General features: G+C 47.9%; 1 protein-coding gene across 2 annotated transcripts in view; it reads left to right on the plus strand.

Annotated features, from left to right (window-relative positions):
- Window positions 1–1,924: 1,924 nt before the first annotated feature.
- The window catches only part of SPG7 (SPG7 matrix AAA peptidase subunit, paraplegin), a 31,158-nt gene continuing 15,138 nt past the window's right edge, over window positions 1,925–17,944 (plus strand). Inside the window, exons 1-9 of one of the 2 annotated variants that reach the window (XM_085234963.1) lie at window positions 1,925–2,184; window positions 4,070–4,172; window positions 5,071–5,160; window positions 9,720–9,970; window positions 10,989–11,128; window positions 13,737–13,839; window positions 15,325–15,450; window positions 15,776–15,938; window positions 16,386–16,559. In XM_085234963.1, the coding sequence (XP_085091089.1) occupies window positions 2,092–2,184; window positions 4,070–4,172; window positions 5,071–5,160; window positions 9,720–9,970; window positions 10,989–11,128; window positions 13,737–13,839; window positions 15,325–15,450; window positions 15,776–15,938; window positions 16,386–16,559 (1,243 nt within the window). In that variant the 5' untranslated portion in view covers window positions 1,925–2,091. The remainder of the gene's footprint in view (window positions 2,185–4,069; window positions 4,173–5,070; window positions 5,161–9,719; window positions 9,971–10,988; window positions 11,129–13,736; window positions 13,840–15,324; window positions 15,451–15,775; window positions 15,939–16,385; window positions 16,560–17,944) is intronic. The other variant, XM_085234964.1, reaches the window with a different exon arrangement.

Genomic DNA, 17,944 nt, shown 5'->3' on the forward strand with positions numbered 1-17,944 from the left:
CCTGAGCCGCCCACACAGGAGTCGCAGTGCATCCATGGTGATTGCTGGCTGCACACAGAGCAAAACTTCTCACCTCTCCTTCCTGGCATGGCTTCGCATTGGCACGAGCGAGGCAAGGACCCCAGCACCCCCTTCCTGGTGGCTCATCATCTGCTTGCCTTTGAGGCGCAGTGTGAAAGAGGAATAGGAATTGCGTCAACTCCAGCTATGTGGTATGTCTGAAAATAACCAGTCCTTGCAGATCTGTCACATCGAGGCCAGCATCTTCTGGCTGAGAGGGTCCCAGAAAGAGCCCCACAGACCTGAAATGCTGGTTGCTGCAGTCAGTGAGCCCACTAGGCTCGGCTAGGTGATGGTCTCTGCTGGAGCTTGGACCCATTCAGCTCTCGGTACCTTGCTTCATTAAAGCAAGGGATGCAAGTTTGCCTGTGCTGAGACTGCAGCAAAAGCATAAGGCAGGCATAACAAAACCCATTTGGTACCCTGTTGGGTCAGCATGGCAGAAGGCAGGACTGTCCAGTCTAAGCAAACTGCACGGCTTCACTTCTAATCGGTATGTAATTCTATTTAAATGATGCAACTCTTAAAAATAGATAGGCTTCACTAGCAACAGGTCTAATCACAGAATCAGTAGAAGCACACTGTGACATGTCTTGAGTGAAGCTGAGGCAGTGAGGTGCATGGTGCTGGGACCCACAGCCCCTTGTTCCTGGTGTGCTTTGATGTGGCAGCTGCATCCCATGTTTTCCTGCTGGAAATCTCACTCGTCTCTGCTCTGTCTGCACAGCCTGTGCTAGAAGGAGCCTTCCCCAGCAGTCAGCATTTCTGAACAAGCCATTTCCTCCTCCAAACATAGCTGAAGTGTAAATGACCTCCCAGCGAGTGTCCCTCTGCATGGCAGGTGGAGATGTGACACCCCCCTCCATCAGGCGCCCAGCAAAGAACGACAGCATAGGCTGGCACAGCACACGCCCTGCTGGAGCTTCTGCTATCATTCCCCAACCTGAGGGACGCCTCAGGGCCACCGCGGCTCTGCAGCACCCATCTCGCCGTTGGCTTCGCGCTGTGTCGGACCTGGGCTCCTCGCAGCCTCGAAGGAACCAGCCGAGGGTTCTGCACGGTGTGTGGGTGAGCCTCTCTGCGGGCAGCAGTGTGTCGGGGGAGCCCAGAGCCAAGGTGGGCGGCAACGCGGCCTTGGAGCAGCTCAGCCTGCCGGCCGTGCCTGGTGGCTGCACGGAGCGGTGTCCCCAGCTGTCACCACCGCCAGCTATGGCCAACCCCTATGGATTAATTGCAACCTGTTTAATTTTGCGTCTGTAAATTAAGCTGTTTGACGATTAAGCCAGAGATACAGGGAGACTTCCAGGAGTGAGGGGGACATTAACATGCTAATAGACCTTGCTGGTGGAAGGTTTGCTTGGATACATCCCAGGGGGCAGATGACAATTAACGTCCTGAGAGACTCTTCTAGAAAGAGGATGCTAATTCGGGCCTGCTGGGAAGGAAGAGATCCTTCACACAGATAATTATTTATTATTATTTTATGTAGCCCCGCAATCTGCAATTCAAGAACGCCTGACACACGTCAGATGGGCGAGCCGGGAGAGCCAACAACGCCGACAACATCGAGAGCCAGAGCCAGCAGAGGGGGGGAGGGCCAGAAACTGCAGAAACCAGGAGAAAAGCAGCAGAGAAGAAACGCGTCCTCCTGCAGGAGGCCCGTCGGAGGCAGCCGGTGTTCGCGGAGCTCTGAGCTGCAGTTCGGTGCATCCGAGCACAGCAAGAGGTTCTCGTGGCAGCGGGGCTGAGGGCACCCGGCTCGGTACGCGGAGCAGTCAGCGGGGATCTCCCTCAGGAACCGCGTGGCCCCGCTCCGCTTTCCTCCCCCCGGCCCGCCGCTCCCCGTTGCCGCGGTAACCGCGCGCGCCGCCCCCCGCGTCCGCCATCTTGCGGCATGGCAGCGCGGCCCGCCCGGCCCCAAGATGGCCGCCCGCCCTTCACCGTCCGCTTCCGTCCCCGCTGAGGCCTGCGGCTCCCGGCGCGGCGCTCCCTCGGCGCTCTCTGGTCGCCGCCTCCTCCCGGGAGCGGGGCATGGCGCTGCTTCGGTTCCTGCTGCTGCGGGGCCGCTGCGGCTGGCGGCCTAACCCCGCGGCGTGGGCCCGGCCTCGGCCCCGGGGCCCGCAGGTAACGGGGCTGGGCGGGCGGCCCGGGGGGCGGCGCGGCGCGGCGCGGTGCTCGGAGGCGGCGGTTCGCGGCTTTATTTTGTTTATATTCAGCGCCCGTCATACAGGGCTGCCGTCTGTAGGAGTTATGTATGCATTGCACGGTCTGCCGCCGGGCCGTCGCCGAGGCTGGCGTTGATCAGAGGCTCTCGGCCCGTCGCTTCGTGCCGGGGAGCTGAGCGGGGCCGGAGCTGCGCGGCCTTCGGGGCCCATCGAGCCCCGCTCCGCAGCACGGTGTCTGGCTGACAGCGAGAGAAAAGGCCGCTTTCCATTCCCAGTTCTGCCTTCTTCACGTGTTCGTTTTACAACACAGAGGGCGGTGGGTGCAGAATTGGGAAAGGGCTTTGGCTGCCTCAGAGCAAGCGATACAGCCCTAGAATCCTTAGGAAGGGACCTTCAAAGATCATCTATCCAACTCCCCTCCTACATGGACACCACAGCTCCGTCTGTGTTCGGAGCCTTGGGAGTCAGACATCCTCCGCGTTCCTGCACAGCCGGCTCCGGTGCCTCGCAGTGTCACCGGGTGCCCCTCTGAAGCTGTGCTCCTGCAGTCCCTGTGCGGCTGCTGGCTGCTCTGGGTGTCTGGGAGGCTTTCTCCCATTCCGCGCGGTGTGTGGAACTGTTCTAATGCTAATTACTAGCTGGGAGAGGCGATTCCTTTTTCTAAATACTCAGTAAAAGGTATGGGAAGTTGAAGATTCTGAAGATATCCGTGTCAGTGAATGTCATTCAAAGCAAATGTATCTTAATTTGATAGGTTTTAATCCTGGGTCCCAAAATTTTAGGTCTGCAGATGGGAAAATTGTGCAGAAAAGCCAGATTAGTATATCTTGTGTGAAGCAATTCAGCTGTGGAGCCTGATGCCCTGATTTCAGCACTGTTTGAGATTAATTCACTGCCTGGGCATCCCAGCAGCCCACAGCAGGAGGTTGGAACAAGATGACCTGTAAGGTCCCTTCTGACCTAAGCCATTCTGTGATTTTATGAGCTAGGCCTCCTGCAGGACCTAATGCTCTTTGTGCTTCAGCGCAGGGATCAAGTACAGGCAGCCCAAGTAAGTAATGGAGGAACAATGGTTGGGTTGCTGCGTGCATCATGCCAGGCTTTCCAGCTGCCTCAGTTCTGTGGTCAATTTAAATTAGTCCACACTGTTCCATTCCAAAAAGCACTGATGCCAACACAACAGCAGTTGTGTTGCTGCCTAGCAAGGTAGGAAAAGAAGGTGAGGGATTTTAATCTAGTTGCTGCTCCTGTCTGGTTTGCTGCACAGCAGCTTGCCTCTGAGCCATAGAGGCACAGGGGGACAGGGAGTCATACAGCTGAGAAGGGGGAAGGCTTGTGTTGACTCAGAGTATTAGTTCGTGTCAACTTTCGGATGCTGTGAAATTGCCCTTAAATGCGGATTTAAGCTGTAGGCTTGCTGCTGAATTCCCATGGGGAAAACAGTTGTGTTACAGTTGTGAACAGGGCTACAATGTAGTAATGCTTAAGATTTTCTGCTACGGGGGGGTGTACTTGTATCTGAGGAGTTGATTTCCCACCTATCTCTACAGAGTTTTGAGCAGGGGTACAACAAGGAACACGATCGCAGTTTTCAAGTGTTTTGAGCATATGTTTCTATTTATACCAGTGCTTTCTTTAAACTGGATTGTAAACAACATCTTCACAGTCACGTGGCAAGTTCATAGCACAACCAGGAATAATATTTGGGGCTTCCAGCTGCCGGTCCTGTGACTTACCCACAATATTTTCATGTTCAGAAGTCTTTGTCTCACGGGATCTGAGGATGGTAAGCAGTCACAGTACTTTTCCAATAGTTGTCTTTTTTTTTTAATCTTCCTCTTCAGGGCCTTCTGTCACAAACACTTTCCCCCACGTGTCAAGGTCTGGGTAGAGTCCTTGTGAAGCAGCACATCATTCGAGATCCAGCCAGGCTTTGGAATCTCTTGGGTGAGTCCTGAAGAGCAACTGTACAGGCGGAGGAGAAAAGATCTTATTTAGGAAGCGTGTTGACTTTTCCTTCCTTGTCATTCCTCAAGCTGAAATCAAGCTGTTCTGTTCTTGGCTTTGAGATCAGTGTTCTGGCTTATTGTCTGGTGGCATGGAGAAACAGTGGCACCTTTCCACAAGGAGCTCGGTGTGATGAAGTAAGCACTGGAGTCATTAGTCATTTAAGAACAGCAGACTTCAAACTGGAGGATCTTGCTGAATCTCATTAGCAAAGCCTAAGAAGAAAATATCATTCACTATGAGAAATTGAAGCTATTGTCCTTAAATCAGTTGCCTTGCTTCTCTCATTTTTTTGTGTTTTCTTGGCAACAAAGCTTTCACTTCATTGTTCTGTAGCAGCTACTCTGAGTTTTATCGTTTGTTGCCATGATTTCTTGGCTTTTATTAGAGAATCCCAGCAGCATGTTCTGAGAAACCTGTCTTTAACTCCAGCACACGGTTTCCTTTAGCATGCATTTCCAGCTCCAGCATGAGGCTGCTTTTAACTGACCATACCAGTTAACTTCAGTTGTGCCTTGGGGAATGTCTGTACTGAATACATTTCTCCAAATGATTTTCTTTGCCGTACTAAAATCATGTCTGAACAAACTCGTGTCTTCAGTTGGATTGTTGAGAAGTGTGCGTTATATAAGGAAACTGGAGGAGTCTGTCCCTCCCATTACTCCCTCTTACGAAGCTGTCTCATTTTCTTGGCACACAAACGAAGCTGTGCTCTTGGGTGGGTGTGGAACTTGGAGTTCTGTGCACTTGGAGCTCGTGTGTTTCTGCTGTCCTTGGTCCACCCCTCTCTGTCACCTGAGGTCTGTGGTGGTGACTGTGTAACTCTGCTTGCCTGCAGGTAGCACTTACTATTTTACTACTTCAAGCTGTCAAAGGAGTAACCATAAGAATGGAGGATTCAAAAAGAAATCTCCAAAGGAGGAGGAGGGTATGTATGTATGTATGTGCCAAAAGCATGTTTAATGGCGTGAATCTTTTGTGTGCATGTGAGGGATGAAAGTGGACAGCATGGGAAGGTACTGGTAATGCTTATCTCTGGGCACTGCAGATTTGTTCCTGTAGCTCATCAGCCTGTGGCTAAGAGGAAGTGTGAAGGGGTACATTGTCTTAGCTGCTGGAATATTAACACAGATTGTGAAACTGATTTGTAAAAGGTGCCACTTTGCATTCTGTGCAAATAATTTCATTGATTTGGATTTTTTGCTTTAATTTTGCCACTTTACAGAAAGGAATGGGATCTGCAGAGTTTCAGTCTGGAGGTTCTGGTGCGGAGCACCGACTGAACGAGGAGCTGAACGTTAACATGAATTGAAACTGGAATCTGTTTCTTGTTCTGTTTACCTTCTTTGTGGATGTGTCTGCTTCCAGTGGTTTACAGAGCTCGAGTTTAACAATTGCTTAGAGAGTTCTTAGCTGTGTTACTAGGGGCACTTGCTCAGATTTTTTCTTTTCATAAAACAGGTGTTCCTGGATACTGGGCTGTTGTTTGCTTTGGGTTGTTTTTGCTTGTTTTGCACTGTCTAATCCCCAGGCATCCCAGCACAAAGGATATTCTGAAAATTAATGGTATCTCACTAAACATGTCCTGAAACCTATGGAGCTGTGTGGCATGCCAGGTTACATGGAGAAGTCAAGGGGTGTGCCCTCTGTGCACCTTGAGCTTGTTGGGGGAAGGAGAGAGGGAATGAAATGGCACTAAAAAGGAGCAGGGGTTGTGAAATAGCACTTGGGTTCTGGGCAAAAGCCTTGCAAAAAGCCTGTTTTGATCCTTGTGTCTTCTACCAGTTATCTCATACCAGTGGGTTCTCCCCGAAGACTTTTCAGATTGGAGCTGATTTGTGGGTGTCCCTTTTGAGCATTGGCATTGTTGGCAACCTTTTCCTATTTGTAGATTGACAACAGCTGCATTCCATTTTAAAAGTGTAATTTGACTCTTCTTTTCCAATTCTATAAGGAAAATCCTCTGCTCACTTGAGAATGCATACGCTTTCCCTCTGGAATCAAAATGCATACAAGGCTTCTAGGATCTGAGTTGACTGTTTTCAGACTCAGTGGTGCAGTTTTTAGCTGGAAGTCACACAGCTGAGTTTACTTTTATTCCTTTATTTTTTTAAGAAAGGTGTCAGCAGTTGTGCAGATGAAGGCCTTGTGCTTGCGTCTTGTCAACAGTGTTTGCAGAAGCATTAAAGTCCGGAGTGTTTTCTTCCTTTTGTGGCTTTAGTGATGCTTGCAGGGGCTGCTGCTGTCTGAGATTTGTTGGATGTCTGTGTGCTGCTTTGTCCTGGACTCCTGAGCTAGGGTAAGTCTTGTGTAGGTGGAGCACCAGACATCTGCTGCAAGTGGGAAGGCACGTCAGGCTTTTACCTGGGTATCATCAGGTTATGGAGTAGCTCGGCTTCTCCCTTGTTGTGCTTAAACACAGTGGTAGAATCCTCTTGAATGAACTGACGTGTGAAGTGAAAGCAATGAGATGCTGATGCCTTCAGCCTGACTCGTGCCATTGCTCGCGGTCTCTCGAAGCCCAGAGCTGTGGCCTTGTCAGTGGGTCTGGGTAACAGAGGTGCACTGGGACACATGTGCAGGTATGGCAGAGTCCTCGTTAGGGAAGGCTGAGCACAGAGCTGGGTGCTTGTCATTAGTGAGACCACACAGGCTGTGGTGTGCACAGCGCCCTGAAGAACTGCGCCTGTAAAATTAGTAAACAGTAACATGCTGTGTTCTGTGGCCTCTTTTCTCCTGTGATTAATGGATAGCTTGACTTCGGGAGGTGGAATGCTACCCCATGTCTCCAGGGGAATGTTCATCTCTGCAGTAATTATTAAAAAGAACTCTTCAAACTGTCAGTGCAGCCCTTGCAAGATTTTAATCAGAGAGTTCAGATCTGGGGTTAATGGCAAATCATTGCTTCGTGGAGGCTCTCAGAGACTGAAGAGCTGGAAGAGTTCCCACAGCTGTTGCTGGTGAGTGTCACATCCAGTGCCTGGTTCTCATTTGCTGGGTGTTGTGGTGGGGTTGCTTATGGTGCAGTGTGTGAATGTTGTTCTGTAAAGACGGTCACATTTTGCATAAACTAAGAGAGAGATTAATTTTGTTCTTAATTAAATGCAAGGTAGAAGAAAGCTTTGCATCCTCTTGTAGCTTTCCAGGCGTTTCTGAAACAACTCAGCTGTGGGTTAAACATCTGAGTGTGGAGGTGTGAGGTGGCCAGCAGTTATCTCCGTAGTGACAGCATCCTCAGCTGTGCCTTAGAACGTCTTTATTTGCATCCCATCTGAAATTCAGTACAGAGAAGTGCTTTAGCCACAGTTGCTGCTGAGATCTTCAAGGAGTTTTGCACAGCAATAGACAGACTTTCTCATGTCTGTACTTATTTCTCTGGAGTTTTCTCTATAAAACCTTTTTATTTACAACTTGCTCGGTAGTTGAGGACAGTGCCCAGACAGAGGCCTCTACCATCCTGTATTTTAATTTTCTTTAATCAAACCGTACTGGGTGTCAACCTGTAGGGTTGTTGGTTTTTTTTTTTTGATTAATTGCAGTGTTCTCCTAAAGCTGGATCTAGCAGATAACGCACAGGTGAGGAGAAGGCATCAAAGAAGGAAGCAGATGGGCTGGACGCAGCGCCTGAGCTTGTTGCTGTGTTTTGGAATTACGACCTTATCTGAAAAGCAGCATTGTTTCTATTTAGGAATGAACCTTTCCTGCTGGACGTGGAGCAGGGCTGAAAAATGATGCTGTGCATCTGAAGGGCACAGTACTTTTTTTAGCTTCTGCCTGGGTCATATGTTTGTCCCTTGGTTTGTTGTGCCGTGCGTGGGCTCTGATTGGTGGTTAGTGATAAATGCTGGTGTCACAGCGTTTGTTAGGAGCTGGCAAATAAATCTCATCTGGGCTGCAGGGGCAGATGTGCCTGCAGTCCGGTGGCACAGAATTAATTTCTTTCTGGGAGCAGAACGGTATTTATGTATGCCATGTTGCTGTTGGCTTTAAATTGCATATCAAGAAGGAGTAGTAAATTATATCTATTGAGAACTTCACGTATCTGTAGAAAGAGAGATTGGTTGTCATCTTAACGTGGGAAACACTAGCTGGCTGCTGGCATTGAGCAGGAATTCTACCTTTTCATGTGCACCACCAGAGTGCTGGGAGCTGAAAAAGGCTCTGGGGGCAAACCCTCAGTGTGGATCATCCCCTCCTCTCATGTCTTCAGTGTCAGTTGTGCAGGAGAGGTGCAGAACACATCTAATGTTTAAATACTAATCTAATGTTTAAATGAGACTCTCAGTGGAGAGTTACCAGGCCTGTGTAAGAGTGAAGTCACATAGCCAGGGAGAGAATGTGCTGTTCTGTTAAGGTAATGAGATTGATTTGCAGTGTGTTTCAGCTCGTGGATAAATTGCATATTGCTTCTCCTGTGCTGTTTTAGATTTATTGCAAATGCGGATATTTTCTTAAGTAGTAAAACTGTTGTTGGTCTTGTGATGCAGGGTGCCAGCAGATCAGGAGTGCAGCTGGAAGCAGTTACAGCTTGCAGTGCTGTGCTACATCATTTAGCAGTGCCGCTAAGGCTGGTTTTATTCTGCCCTAATATTTTCCCAGTAGCTATGGTTATGTCTAACAGGACTGGGCAGAGCAGAAGCGTGGTACTCAGAACTGAGCTATAGTCACAGTTTGTAACAAGGAAGGTCTGATGGCTTTGTTTGGTCTGCGTCTGTATTAGGCTGGGAAGTGAGGTATCCTTCATTGTAGGGCAGAATGACACTGGTGGGGTTGTAACAGGTATGGTGGACTGTGACCATCCAAAGAGTCCTGCAGCAGGGTTGGGCTGCCTAAAAGCAGGAAGCTGCAGGATTGCTGAGTCTCTTCATACGTGCTGAAATTTGAAAGCAGTGGGCTTTTTTGCCTCGCTGGTGCTTTGGTTCCTCCTCTTCCTAAAGCCACAGTTAAAAGAGGCAGTTCTCCATTGTCTGTAGTCTGTGTAGGCAGTGCCTCACTGCGTAGCTTTTGGGGCACGGGGCACAGCTGCACATAGCTGTGGTAAAACAGACCGGGTTGGAAGGCAGCAGTGTGGTGCACCCTGGTTATTGCTGGCCAGTGGGTTGCAAAATTTGCCTCTTTCCAGGTGGCTGCTGGGTTTACAACGGTGTGCTTTTATAGCCTGGCTTCTGCCCTGCTGCTGCCTGTGCGTACAGCCTAGGCCCTGCGGCCTGGCAGCTGGGAAGGCAGAAAGGGCTGCAAGTGTAATGTAGCCCAAAAACCTGGCTCGCTGTGTAACCTTGAGCAAATCACCCAACCTCTGATTGCCTTCGTGAGCCAAGCTGAAAAATGGCCTGTGTGGTGCAGTCAGGTGCTGCCTCTGGGCACGGTGCTTGCAGGGGTACTGCTGCGTTCATCTCTGTCACGGAGCTGTCCCTCTGCTGCCACAAAGCTCTGCACTGACATGCGGAAATTCTTCTTCTCTGATTTTATTTTATTTTTTCCCTAAAGAGGAAGAGAAACGCAGGAAAAGGGAAAATCAGATGCACCTTGAACGCTTGCGGGCACTCCTCATCATTACGCTAATAGTGCTGCTGTTTCGATTCACCGTCAGCGAGAACAGAGAAGGACCCAGCATCTCCTGGAATTACTTCATCAGTGAGATGCTGTCGAAGGGGGAGGTCCAGAGAATCGAAGTGGTTCCAGAGAGCGATATTGTGGAAATCTACCTGCACCCAGGAGGGACTCCGCATGGACAAGTTGTGAGTGACTTTCTGCCGTTGGAATAGATGATCACAGATTGTCTTAGGGACCTGAGGTGATCTTAGAGAAAAAGAATTGAATTAGTAAGTGATTATAAAACTCTAGCAGGTAAATTTGTTCTTCCCTCGCTTTTCCTCTTTCTTTTGTGTGAAGCTCAGGGGGTTCTGGTACTCCTACCAACCTGGAATTTAAACTGTAAGAGTAATTAACAGTGACCTGAAGGAAATGTTACGAATGTTTAAAAAGCTGGAGAAATTCACCAGTTCTTTCTTACCAGCTCTGCCTGGTATGCCGAAAGGAGTCTAAAAAATAGCTAAGTTCTTATTTCTAGATCCAGTTTAAATTTTTTTCTCCTGTTTGGATTTTAGTTTCAGGTGCTCTGTCAAATCAGGAAGGAAGTGCAGACTTCCTTCTTAAATCTGCTAAAATGGTGAAAAAGAGCAAAGCTCATTCACATCTTATGTAACTTTGCTGGGCAGCCCCCAAGAATCAATACAAACTGACTTGAGAGATTCAAATATTGTTCTTTGGTTCACCTCGCTTAGCTCAGTGATTTTTATGATCCATTTGCAAGCTGCTGGATGAAATTAATTTCTGAGCAGGACATAGGAACAACATCCAAAATGCCTCCTTCTCAATGATGTAGTTTTCCAGATGTATTATAAATTTTTGGCTGGGCCCAAAAATAGCACTGTAATTGGGTTTGGAATGCTAACTCCATTCTCCAGCTTGCCCATGAAGGCATGATGACCTCTTGTTCCTACAGAGACTTAGAAAAGCATAGAAGGCGAGGACAAGGGGCTGCAAGGACTGGCCTTGTCCCTAACTTCACTTGGAGTCCCCATATTTGTTATCTGCTCGTTATTTCATTGGTGTGGCTGATGAAGGACGTAACGATGCTGATTTTGTCTGACTTGGCCATGCTGTGCACCCCTTCTGCTTGTTGTTGTCTATATATTATATATATTATAGCACGCTTGCACTGTCTTCATGCTGCTTCTCATTGCATGTCTCCAGAACGTTACCCTGCTGTACACCATGCGAGTGGCAAACATCGACAAGTTCGAAGAGAAGCTGAGAGCTGCGGAGGACGAGCTGAATATTGATGAGAGAGAGAGAATCCCTGTTTCCTACAAACACCCCGGCTTTTACGGAAAGTACGAGCTGATATCATGCTTACTGTTTATTTTATGTTGGCAACAACATCCCTCACTTGGAGAGGAAAGTTCCTTCCAACTGAACGTTATGTAAATAGAAAACAAAAGAAGTGGTCCCTGTTTGGAGCAGGTAGCTGGTCTCTCAGAAATGCTCTGGATGTGCCGTAGCATTTCAGAACTGAGAGTGCTAAGGAGGTGTATGGAACCACAGCGTGTTGCAGACCAAAATGTTTCAGCTCAGTGTCGGCAGGGCTGAGGAAAGCCTGTCAGCTGCTTTGTATTCTTGCATAGCTGAGCACCTTTTTGTCTTTATAATCCATTATTCGAGTGCAGTGATGGATTCTGTGAGATAGAAATCCTGACTCAACAAGTGTGATGTTAGACCCTGCTCCGTGCTGAATGTTGATGGTGCAGTCGGCCTTCCCCCATTTAAATGCCTTGAGGAAGGCCGCGGTGGTGCTTCAGTCTGCAAAAATAAACACCCAGTTTGGGCCTGTTCCCCAAATGGCTGTGGCTCAGAGGACAGCCTGTGCTGGTGCTGGCTCCTGCTGTGGGCCACATACTGAGCAGAGCAGCTTTGCTGCTAAGATACAAAATCTCAGTGAGAGAGAAGTACTTCTACTAAACTTTCTGTTAACCTGAAACCAAGATTTTTTGCTTTTAAAAACAACAGTAATTAAGAAGTCAGTGCTCAAATAAACAACAAAGAGCAAGAGATGAAATCTGTCGAAAGACTCCCGCGCTCTGGCCAGGCTCCGTCCCGTTCTTCCCTGTGATGTACAAGTGTGGCTGTTTGCTGCTGATGTGGTTTATTTACCCTTCTGTTAGGGCTGGCAGCTTGTTTTTACAAGGTAGGATTTATGGAGTCCAGGGCACAAAACTGATCTGTGGGGCTTGCTCACTGGGCTGTTGGACAGCCCCACCTCCAGCACTGATGGCTGCTACTGCTGCAGAAAGATGCTTTCCATCAGTGTATGAGGCTGGTATGGGTGTTTGGAGAGCTCTCGACTAATTGCTGATTCTGAAGTACTAGAGATGCAGCACAGTAGTTCTGCTTGCCAAGTAGAGCAATCCTATATCCTAACAACCAAGAAAGATAGTTTCATACTGCTGCAATCATCTGCCAAGGTGGTCTGGTCACCTGCTTCTGCCCCATGCAAAGATCTGCATCATCTGGTTTCAGAAGCCCCAGGGGTTTGCAGCGTGGTATCATTCCTCTAGTGGTGGAGATGCAGCCTTTCTTTCCAGGTACCTCACCAAGTGTGAAATAAATGTCATGTTTGTATATGAGGAAGATACCTGGAGAGCAGTTTGTCTAATTGCTTGTCCTCTGAGCAACAGCTTTGCAATTTTAATTCATTACTTACGTGGAGATAGGTAAACTTCTCAAACTGCTCGTGCAGTATGAAATCTTCAGTTCATATTGAGGGCTTGCCAATTTTTGTCAAGCTTTTAAGAAGAGTAAATTGAACTGTTGAAGTCAGCCAGCACCACAAGCTGCTTCCCTTGCCCCTGAAAAGAGTTTTTTAAAACACGCAGTGGGGTCTGAATCCTCTCTGAGGAGACGTCAGAGTCAGGAGTTTAACCTGTGAGGCACTGTGTACTTATGGCTTGCATTCAGTTTACTTTCAGATCTGGGCAGTTGATGCATTTCAGAATTAATCCTCTGCTTGCACAGTTGACAAATTGGAGGTGACTTTCAGCTTTCAGCGTTGCCTAGGAGCTCTCACTAGGAAGAAACAAATGCAGCTGGGGATAATACAGCATGTGCTGGTTCCCTTGTTTCAGTAAATCATACATTTCGGAGGCATGGCACACAAACCCCTAGTTCAAAGATAAGGAACAGAAGTGTGGTGAGGGCAGATCATTTCATGGGGTCAAGCAGGGCTCGTGCAGCAGAGCAGGGGGCTGAGGTAGGGCTTCTCGAGTCCCAGCCTGGCATCTGACATGTCAGATAATTTTTCCTCTTGTTAAAAGTATCCTGAGTGTAGAGCTCAGGAAATTCTGTCCTCAGCATGTTTGTCTCATAAGTACATTAGGCTTGCACTGCCAGCTCTGCTCTACCTCTCCCTTCTAATGCAATAGTTACTGCAAAGGATCCAGAAAATTCGTTATGTTGGTTGCTGGTGGTCTTCTGTCAGAAGGACTTGTGGGAGGGCCAGGGTGGGCTGAGCAGGCTGCATAGCAGCCTCATCCTGGAGGCTTGCACTGGGATTTTGTGCCAGGAGTGGGCAGTTAGAAGCAGCCTGGTGTTCCTGGACACAGGGTAGGACTGCCAGCACCATCAGCCCCTGCTCAGGATGTGATCTGACTCCTGAAGGTCTTACCTGTTTGATAAGCAAAATGCCTCTGAAGCAAAGGGTCAATGGGAATTGCTTCTGCAGCCACAGCAGTGTGTGTCAGTGTCTTCTGTGAAACTTCAGAAGTTATGTAATTGCTGGGGGTTTGTTACATCTATATAAAACTATACATCATGGATGCTCACGGTTGCATTTCTAGCCTAAGTGTCAGGACCTTTTAAAACACTAAAAATAGGAACACTGTGTAATATTTACTGAGCTGTGGCTGGATACTTCAGTTTGTACCTGTCTTGCCTTTGTCCTTTCAGTGATGTCATTTCCCTGATAGTGACACTGGTGGCTCTGTCCATGTTGTGGAGCATCTTCCGCCTTATCAGGGTTGCGGGCCGGGCAGGAGGATTCAATGCTTTTGTGAGTATCCTGGGTCTCTCTGTTGCTTTGCATCCTGTGAGTAGTCTTGTCCTCTGGCCTAACCTCTTCCCTTTTCCCCAGCAAAGTCAACACAGATTGAGAGTTAACTGATGCCAGGGACTCTTCAGTCTTGTTACATCTCGTGTCTTTTCCTGACCTGATCATCTGACCAGATTGTACAGTAACTGGCCTTAGTGGAGGCCCTTTCTTTCCCCAATGGCAGGAAGGGCTGAGCTCAGTGAATTTGCAGTCCAGTTTGCTCTGCTATTTTCAAAGCTCGTTAATGAGTTGCAGCTGCAGATGGTGTTTTTCACTGGGTCCTGCCAATATGCCTCCCATACAGCCAGGAGTAGGAATTGCTGCTTTTTGCAAAATGAATTCTCAATTTATAAAGTATGTTCAGATTCTGGATTTCATTATGTGTTGGCCTGTTCCCCTCACGCCACATGGCTCACTTGCAACATCAGTTAAATCTCCTCCTACCCTCCTCCCTTGCCCGGATCAGCTGATGAAACTGTAGAAATCAGCCCTGGTGCTGGTATCGACCGCAGGGACTTGGGGGTGAAAATAGTGGTGCATTCAGTCCCTTGTTGGATTTCCCACTCAATATCCTCTGAAGTTCTCCTCTGGCTTTGAGAGTCTCTTTATACAAAGGGGTACAGCTGCCTGGGAGAGAATAGTTTAAAGAAATGCTGAGTAATGAGGGCCTTGAGGATTCATTTCTGCCCTCGGGTAAGTGGGGCAGCAAGGCCCTGCACGTTTAACTCTTCACTTGGACAAACATGTTTCGAAGGCATGAGAAGCTATAAACTTTCTTCTTAAAGCAAACAAAAAATCCTGAGTAACTGTTTTCAGCAGGACATAATGAGCAGTTACTAGCAGAGTGTTGAACTAAACCCTTGTTTTGACTGTTGCTGTGGCTTAATGCACACCAGGAGGCTGAGATGTGCTGCCTGTTCAATTGGAGAGCCTACAGTTCTGTCCCTGGGTTGTGCTGCAGGAGAAGCTGATGGCATTGGACACTGGTGCAAAATGCCTGTTTGCACATGTTTACAAGGCAGTGTTGGTGTTTATTTACTTATGATAGTTATTTACAATCCATACATACTCCTTAAAACTGTACCTGTCCTGGATGTGTTAAGGACCAGAGCGTTTAGAGTCTGGGGGAGAAGATATTAATTAAGGTTTGGGGCATTCTACATGGTTTTTATTAAGTTTTTCTACTCAGTCCATGGGAAGTTGAGCTGGGTTGTGTTGGAAGTACTACTGCAGGTTTACTTTGTTTCTTCTCAACAAAATACTGATCAATAAAGCTCAAGTCAGCAGTCTGGCTGTGAAGTATTTCCAGAGCTAAGTAACTAACAGCAGTGCATTGGTGGGCGTTGTAATGGTCTTTGTTAGGGGCAGCTGTACTGTGCTGCTGCTTGCAGAATAGCAAGCAAGCTGTCCGGAGAGCATCTTCAGTACTTGTGCTGCTTTCCACAGAATCAGCTGAAAATGGCTCGTTTCACCATTGTGGACGGAAAATCCGGGAAAGGAATTGGCTTCAAGGACGTAGCAGGAATGCACGAGGCAAAAATGGAAGTCAAAGAATTTGTGGACTACCTAAAGGTATAACAAAGCAAACACTGCCTGTTTTCTGGGATAGAAGGTTAAAGTGGGGAGGAGAGAATATTTATTCTCTTTATCATGCGTGATACTGAGCAGCCTTTGTTTAAAAAAAAAAAAAAAAAAGCTGGAAACTTTTTTTCTGCTGTGATCAACATGACTCAATCTCTATTTCCAGTTCTGTAACAGACTGCAGATGTAGCTGCTCCTATTACGAGCTCAGGGTTGGTCAGGATGAAAACAATGTCAAGAAGTTCTGGAAAACCACGTTCTTGTGCAGATGTGTTATGTGAGCTGAGGATCTGACACAGCTGTGTTGTTCCTACAGAATCCTGATCGCTACCTTCAGCTCGGTGCTAAAGTGCCCAAGGGTGCCTTGTTGCTTGGACCACCAGGCTGCGGGAAGACGTTGTTGGCAAAGGCAGTGGCCACAGAAGCACAGGTGCCTTTCTTGGCCATGGCAGGCTCTGAATTTGTGGAGGTGATAGGAGGTAAGCTCTGTAGGAGGGAGGGAATGCAGGTTGCTTGGAGAATGCTGTCTGGATCCCTCAAAAAGGAGTTTTCTCATTTCTTTGCATGAGAAGGATGAGTTGGGTATTTCTGCTGAGAACATAAAAGGTTTCAGTGATAGCAGAGAGTTAATTATGTAGTACCTGAAACACGTTTTCTCTGACTTGCTAGTTGCTTCCTTCCTACAGAGGGAAACCGCAGGTCTCCACCTGAAAGCATTATCCCTGACTTGCCTCTGCTCCATGTCGAGCAGTATCGTATCTAAGGAGCTAAGATAGGAGTTCAGTGGCTAGTTTTTTGTGTCTGGCACGTCAAGGGGGTCACACAATGAGGGTTTGGTCAGGATTGGGTGCCTTTTTGGATCCACGATTCTTGCTCTACAGCTAACAGTTCTAGCTTTGAAGCTGATTTCTTCTCTTTCTGTGCAGGTCTTGGAGCCGCACGAGTCCGGAGCCTCTTCAGAGAAGCACAGGCTCGTGCACCCTGCATTGTGTACATTGATGAAATTGATGCCGTGGGCAAGAAGCGCTCAACTAATGTATCTGGTTTTGCCAATGCTGAGGAGGAGCAGACCTTAAATCAGCTGCTGGTGGAAATGGATGGTCAGTATTTTTTTCTTGGCATTTGAGCCCCTCTGTGGCCTTGAAGATCTGGGCGTGTTGTTCTGTTTGAATTTGCCATGCCTCTCTAGTGTTCTCAAAGCATTCAACGGTGCATTCCCTGGAGCGAGGCTTGCTTGTACTTCACAGCATGTTCAGTCCGTAAGCTCAGCACTGCAACTTGGTCATGTCCATGTTCAAAGAGCCTCTGAGTGACAAGTGAGAACAGTGTTTGGGACCTCTTTGTACGGAATGGCTGTGGCCCTGAAGGCCAGGTGAATTTATATCTAGTAAACTTGAAAACCCTGGAACCTTGAATGAGCTATTTTTGTGACTGTACTCCAACAGCCGAGTCAGGAAAGAATGTAATGTCACATTCAGAGTGAATTCGCCCCAGTAACCACACGAGTATCCACCCACCTGCTGATAAAACTGATGGAAAACATGCGCTAGATATCAAGGCTGGCAGAGGGCAGCAACCCCAAAGATTCATGCTGTAGTGAATGGCTTCAGTTCAGGAGTGTTTTCCCACTGTCAGGTGGAGAGGAATTGTTTACAGTACTGAGCAACAGAAAGAGAAAGAATTGGCAGCAAGGACAGTAGTGTCTTCAGCTGGTAATGTTTAGTTCCATGGCCACTAAATGCTGTCAGATACCTGCTATATCAGGGCACAATCTGACAGGTAGTGTTTTAAAGCCTGACGAGGGCTGAAGTTTAGTTGTCCCAGAGGGGTGCATGCAATGAAATGCGTTCATTCTCCTTTCTTTGGCCTGCTCTCATGTTGCGTGCCTGGCTGCAGGATGCCTATCTAAGGTGGGAGGGAGAAGCTTTGCAAACAACTCCTGGTTAGGTGCCACTCTTCTGGATGACTTCTGAATGTACTGCGTATGGAATCAACCCTTTTCTCAGGCACAAACGCCAAAAAGAACAATCCTTTGTCTATTCTTAGTCATAACTCTGTCAGAGCCTGCAGCCCTGACCTAAGTCTCATTGCTTCTGTGGCTAAATCCTACAATTGCAGATCAGCATGTGTTTATATCTGTCTGCTGCTTTGTGGGACAGGGCTGTTTTCCCTTGGCTGACCATAAATGTGGCACTTACCTCATCAGACTCTTCACAAGAGAAGTTCTGCACTAAAACCATCCCTCTTTCTCCAGACACGTATATATTTTTACTGAGTTTTTAGAGTGAAGCAGTGGGTGCAGCGCTACTGAAGCAGAGCACATCCTGTGGTTCTGCAGCAAGGCTGCTTCTGGAGGTTGCTAAGGAGTGAACCTTCCACTCTCAGGGAGGAAGCTAGGATCTGTAAAGTGTTTTCAGGAAAGCATCAATGTTCCTCAGTACTGCACGCAAGATGATCTGTAATGCTGGATCTCTGCCTGTGCTGC

This window comes from Meleagris gallopavo, chromosome 13 (assembly GCF_905368555.1).
Source record: "Meleagris gallopavo chromosome 13, MGAL_WU_HG_1.1, whole genome shotgun sequence".
Classification (NCBI taxonomy): Eukaryota; Metazoa; Chordata; class Aves; order Galliformes; family Phasianidae; genus Meleagris; species Meleagris gallopavo.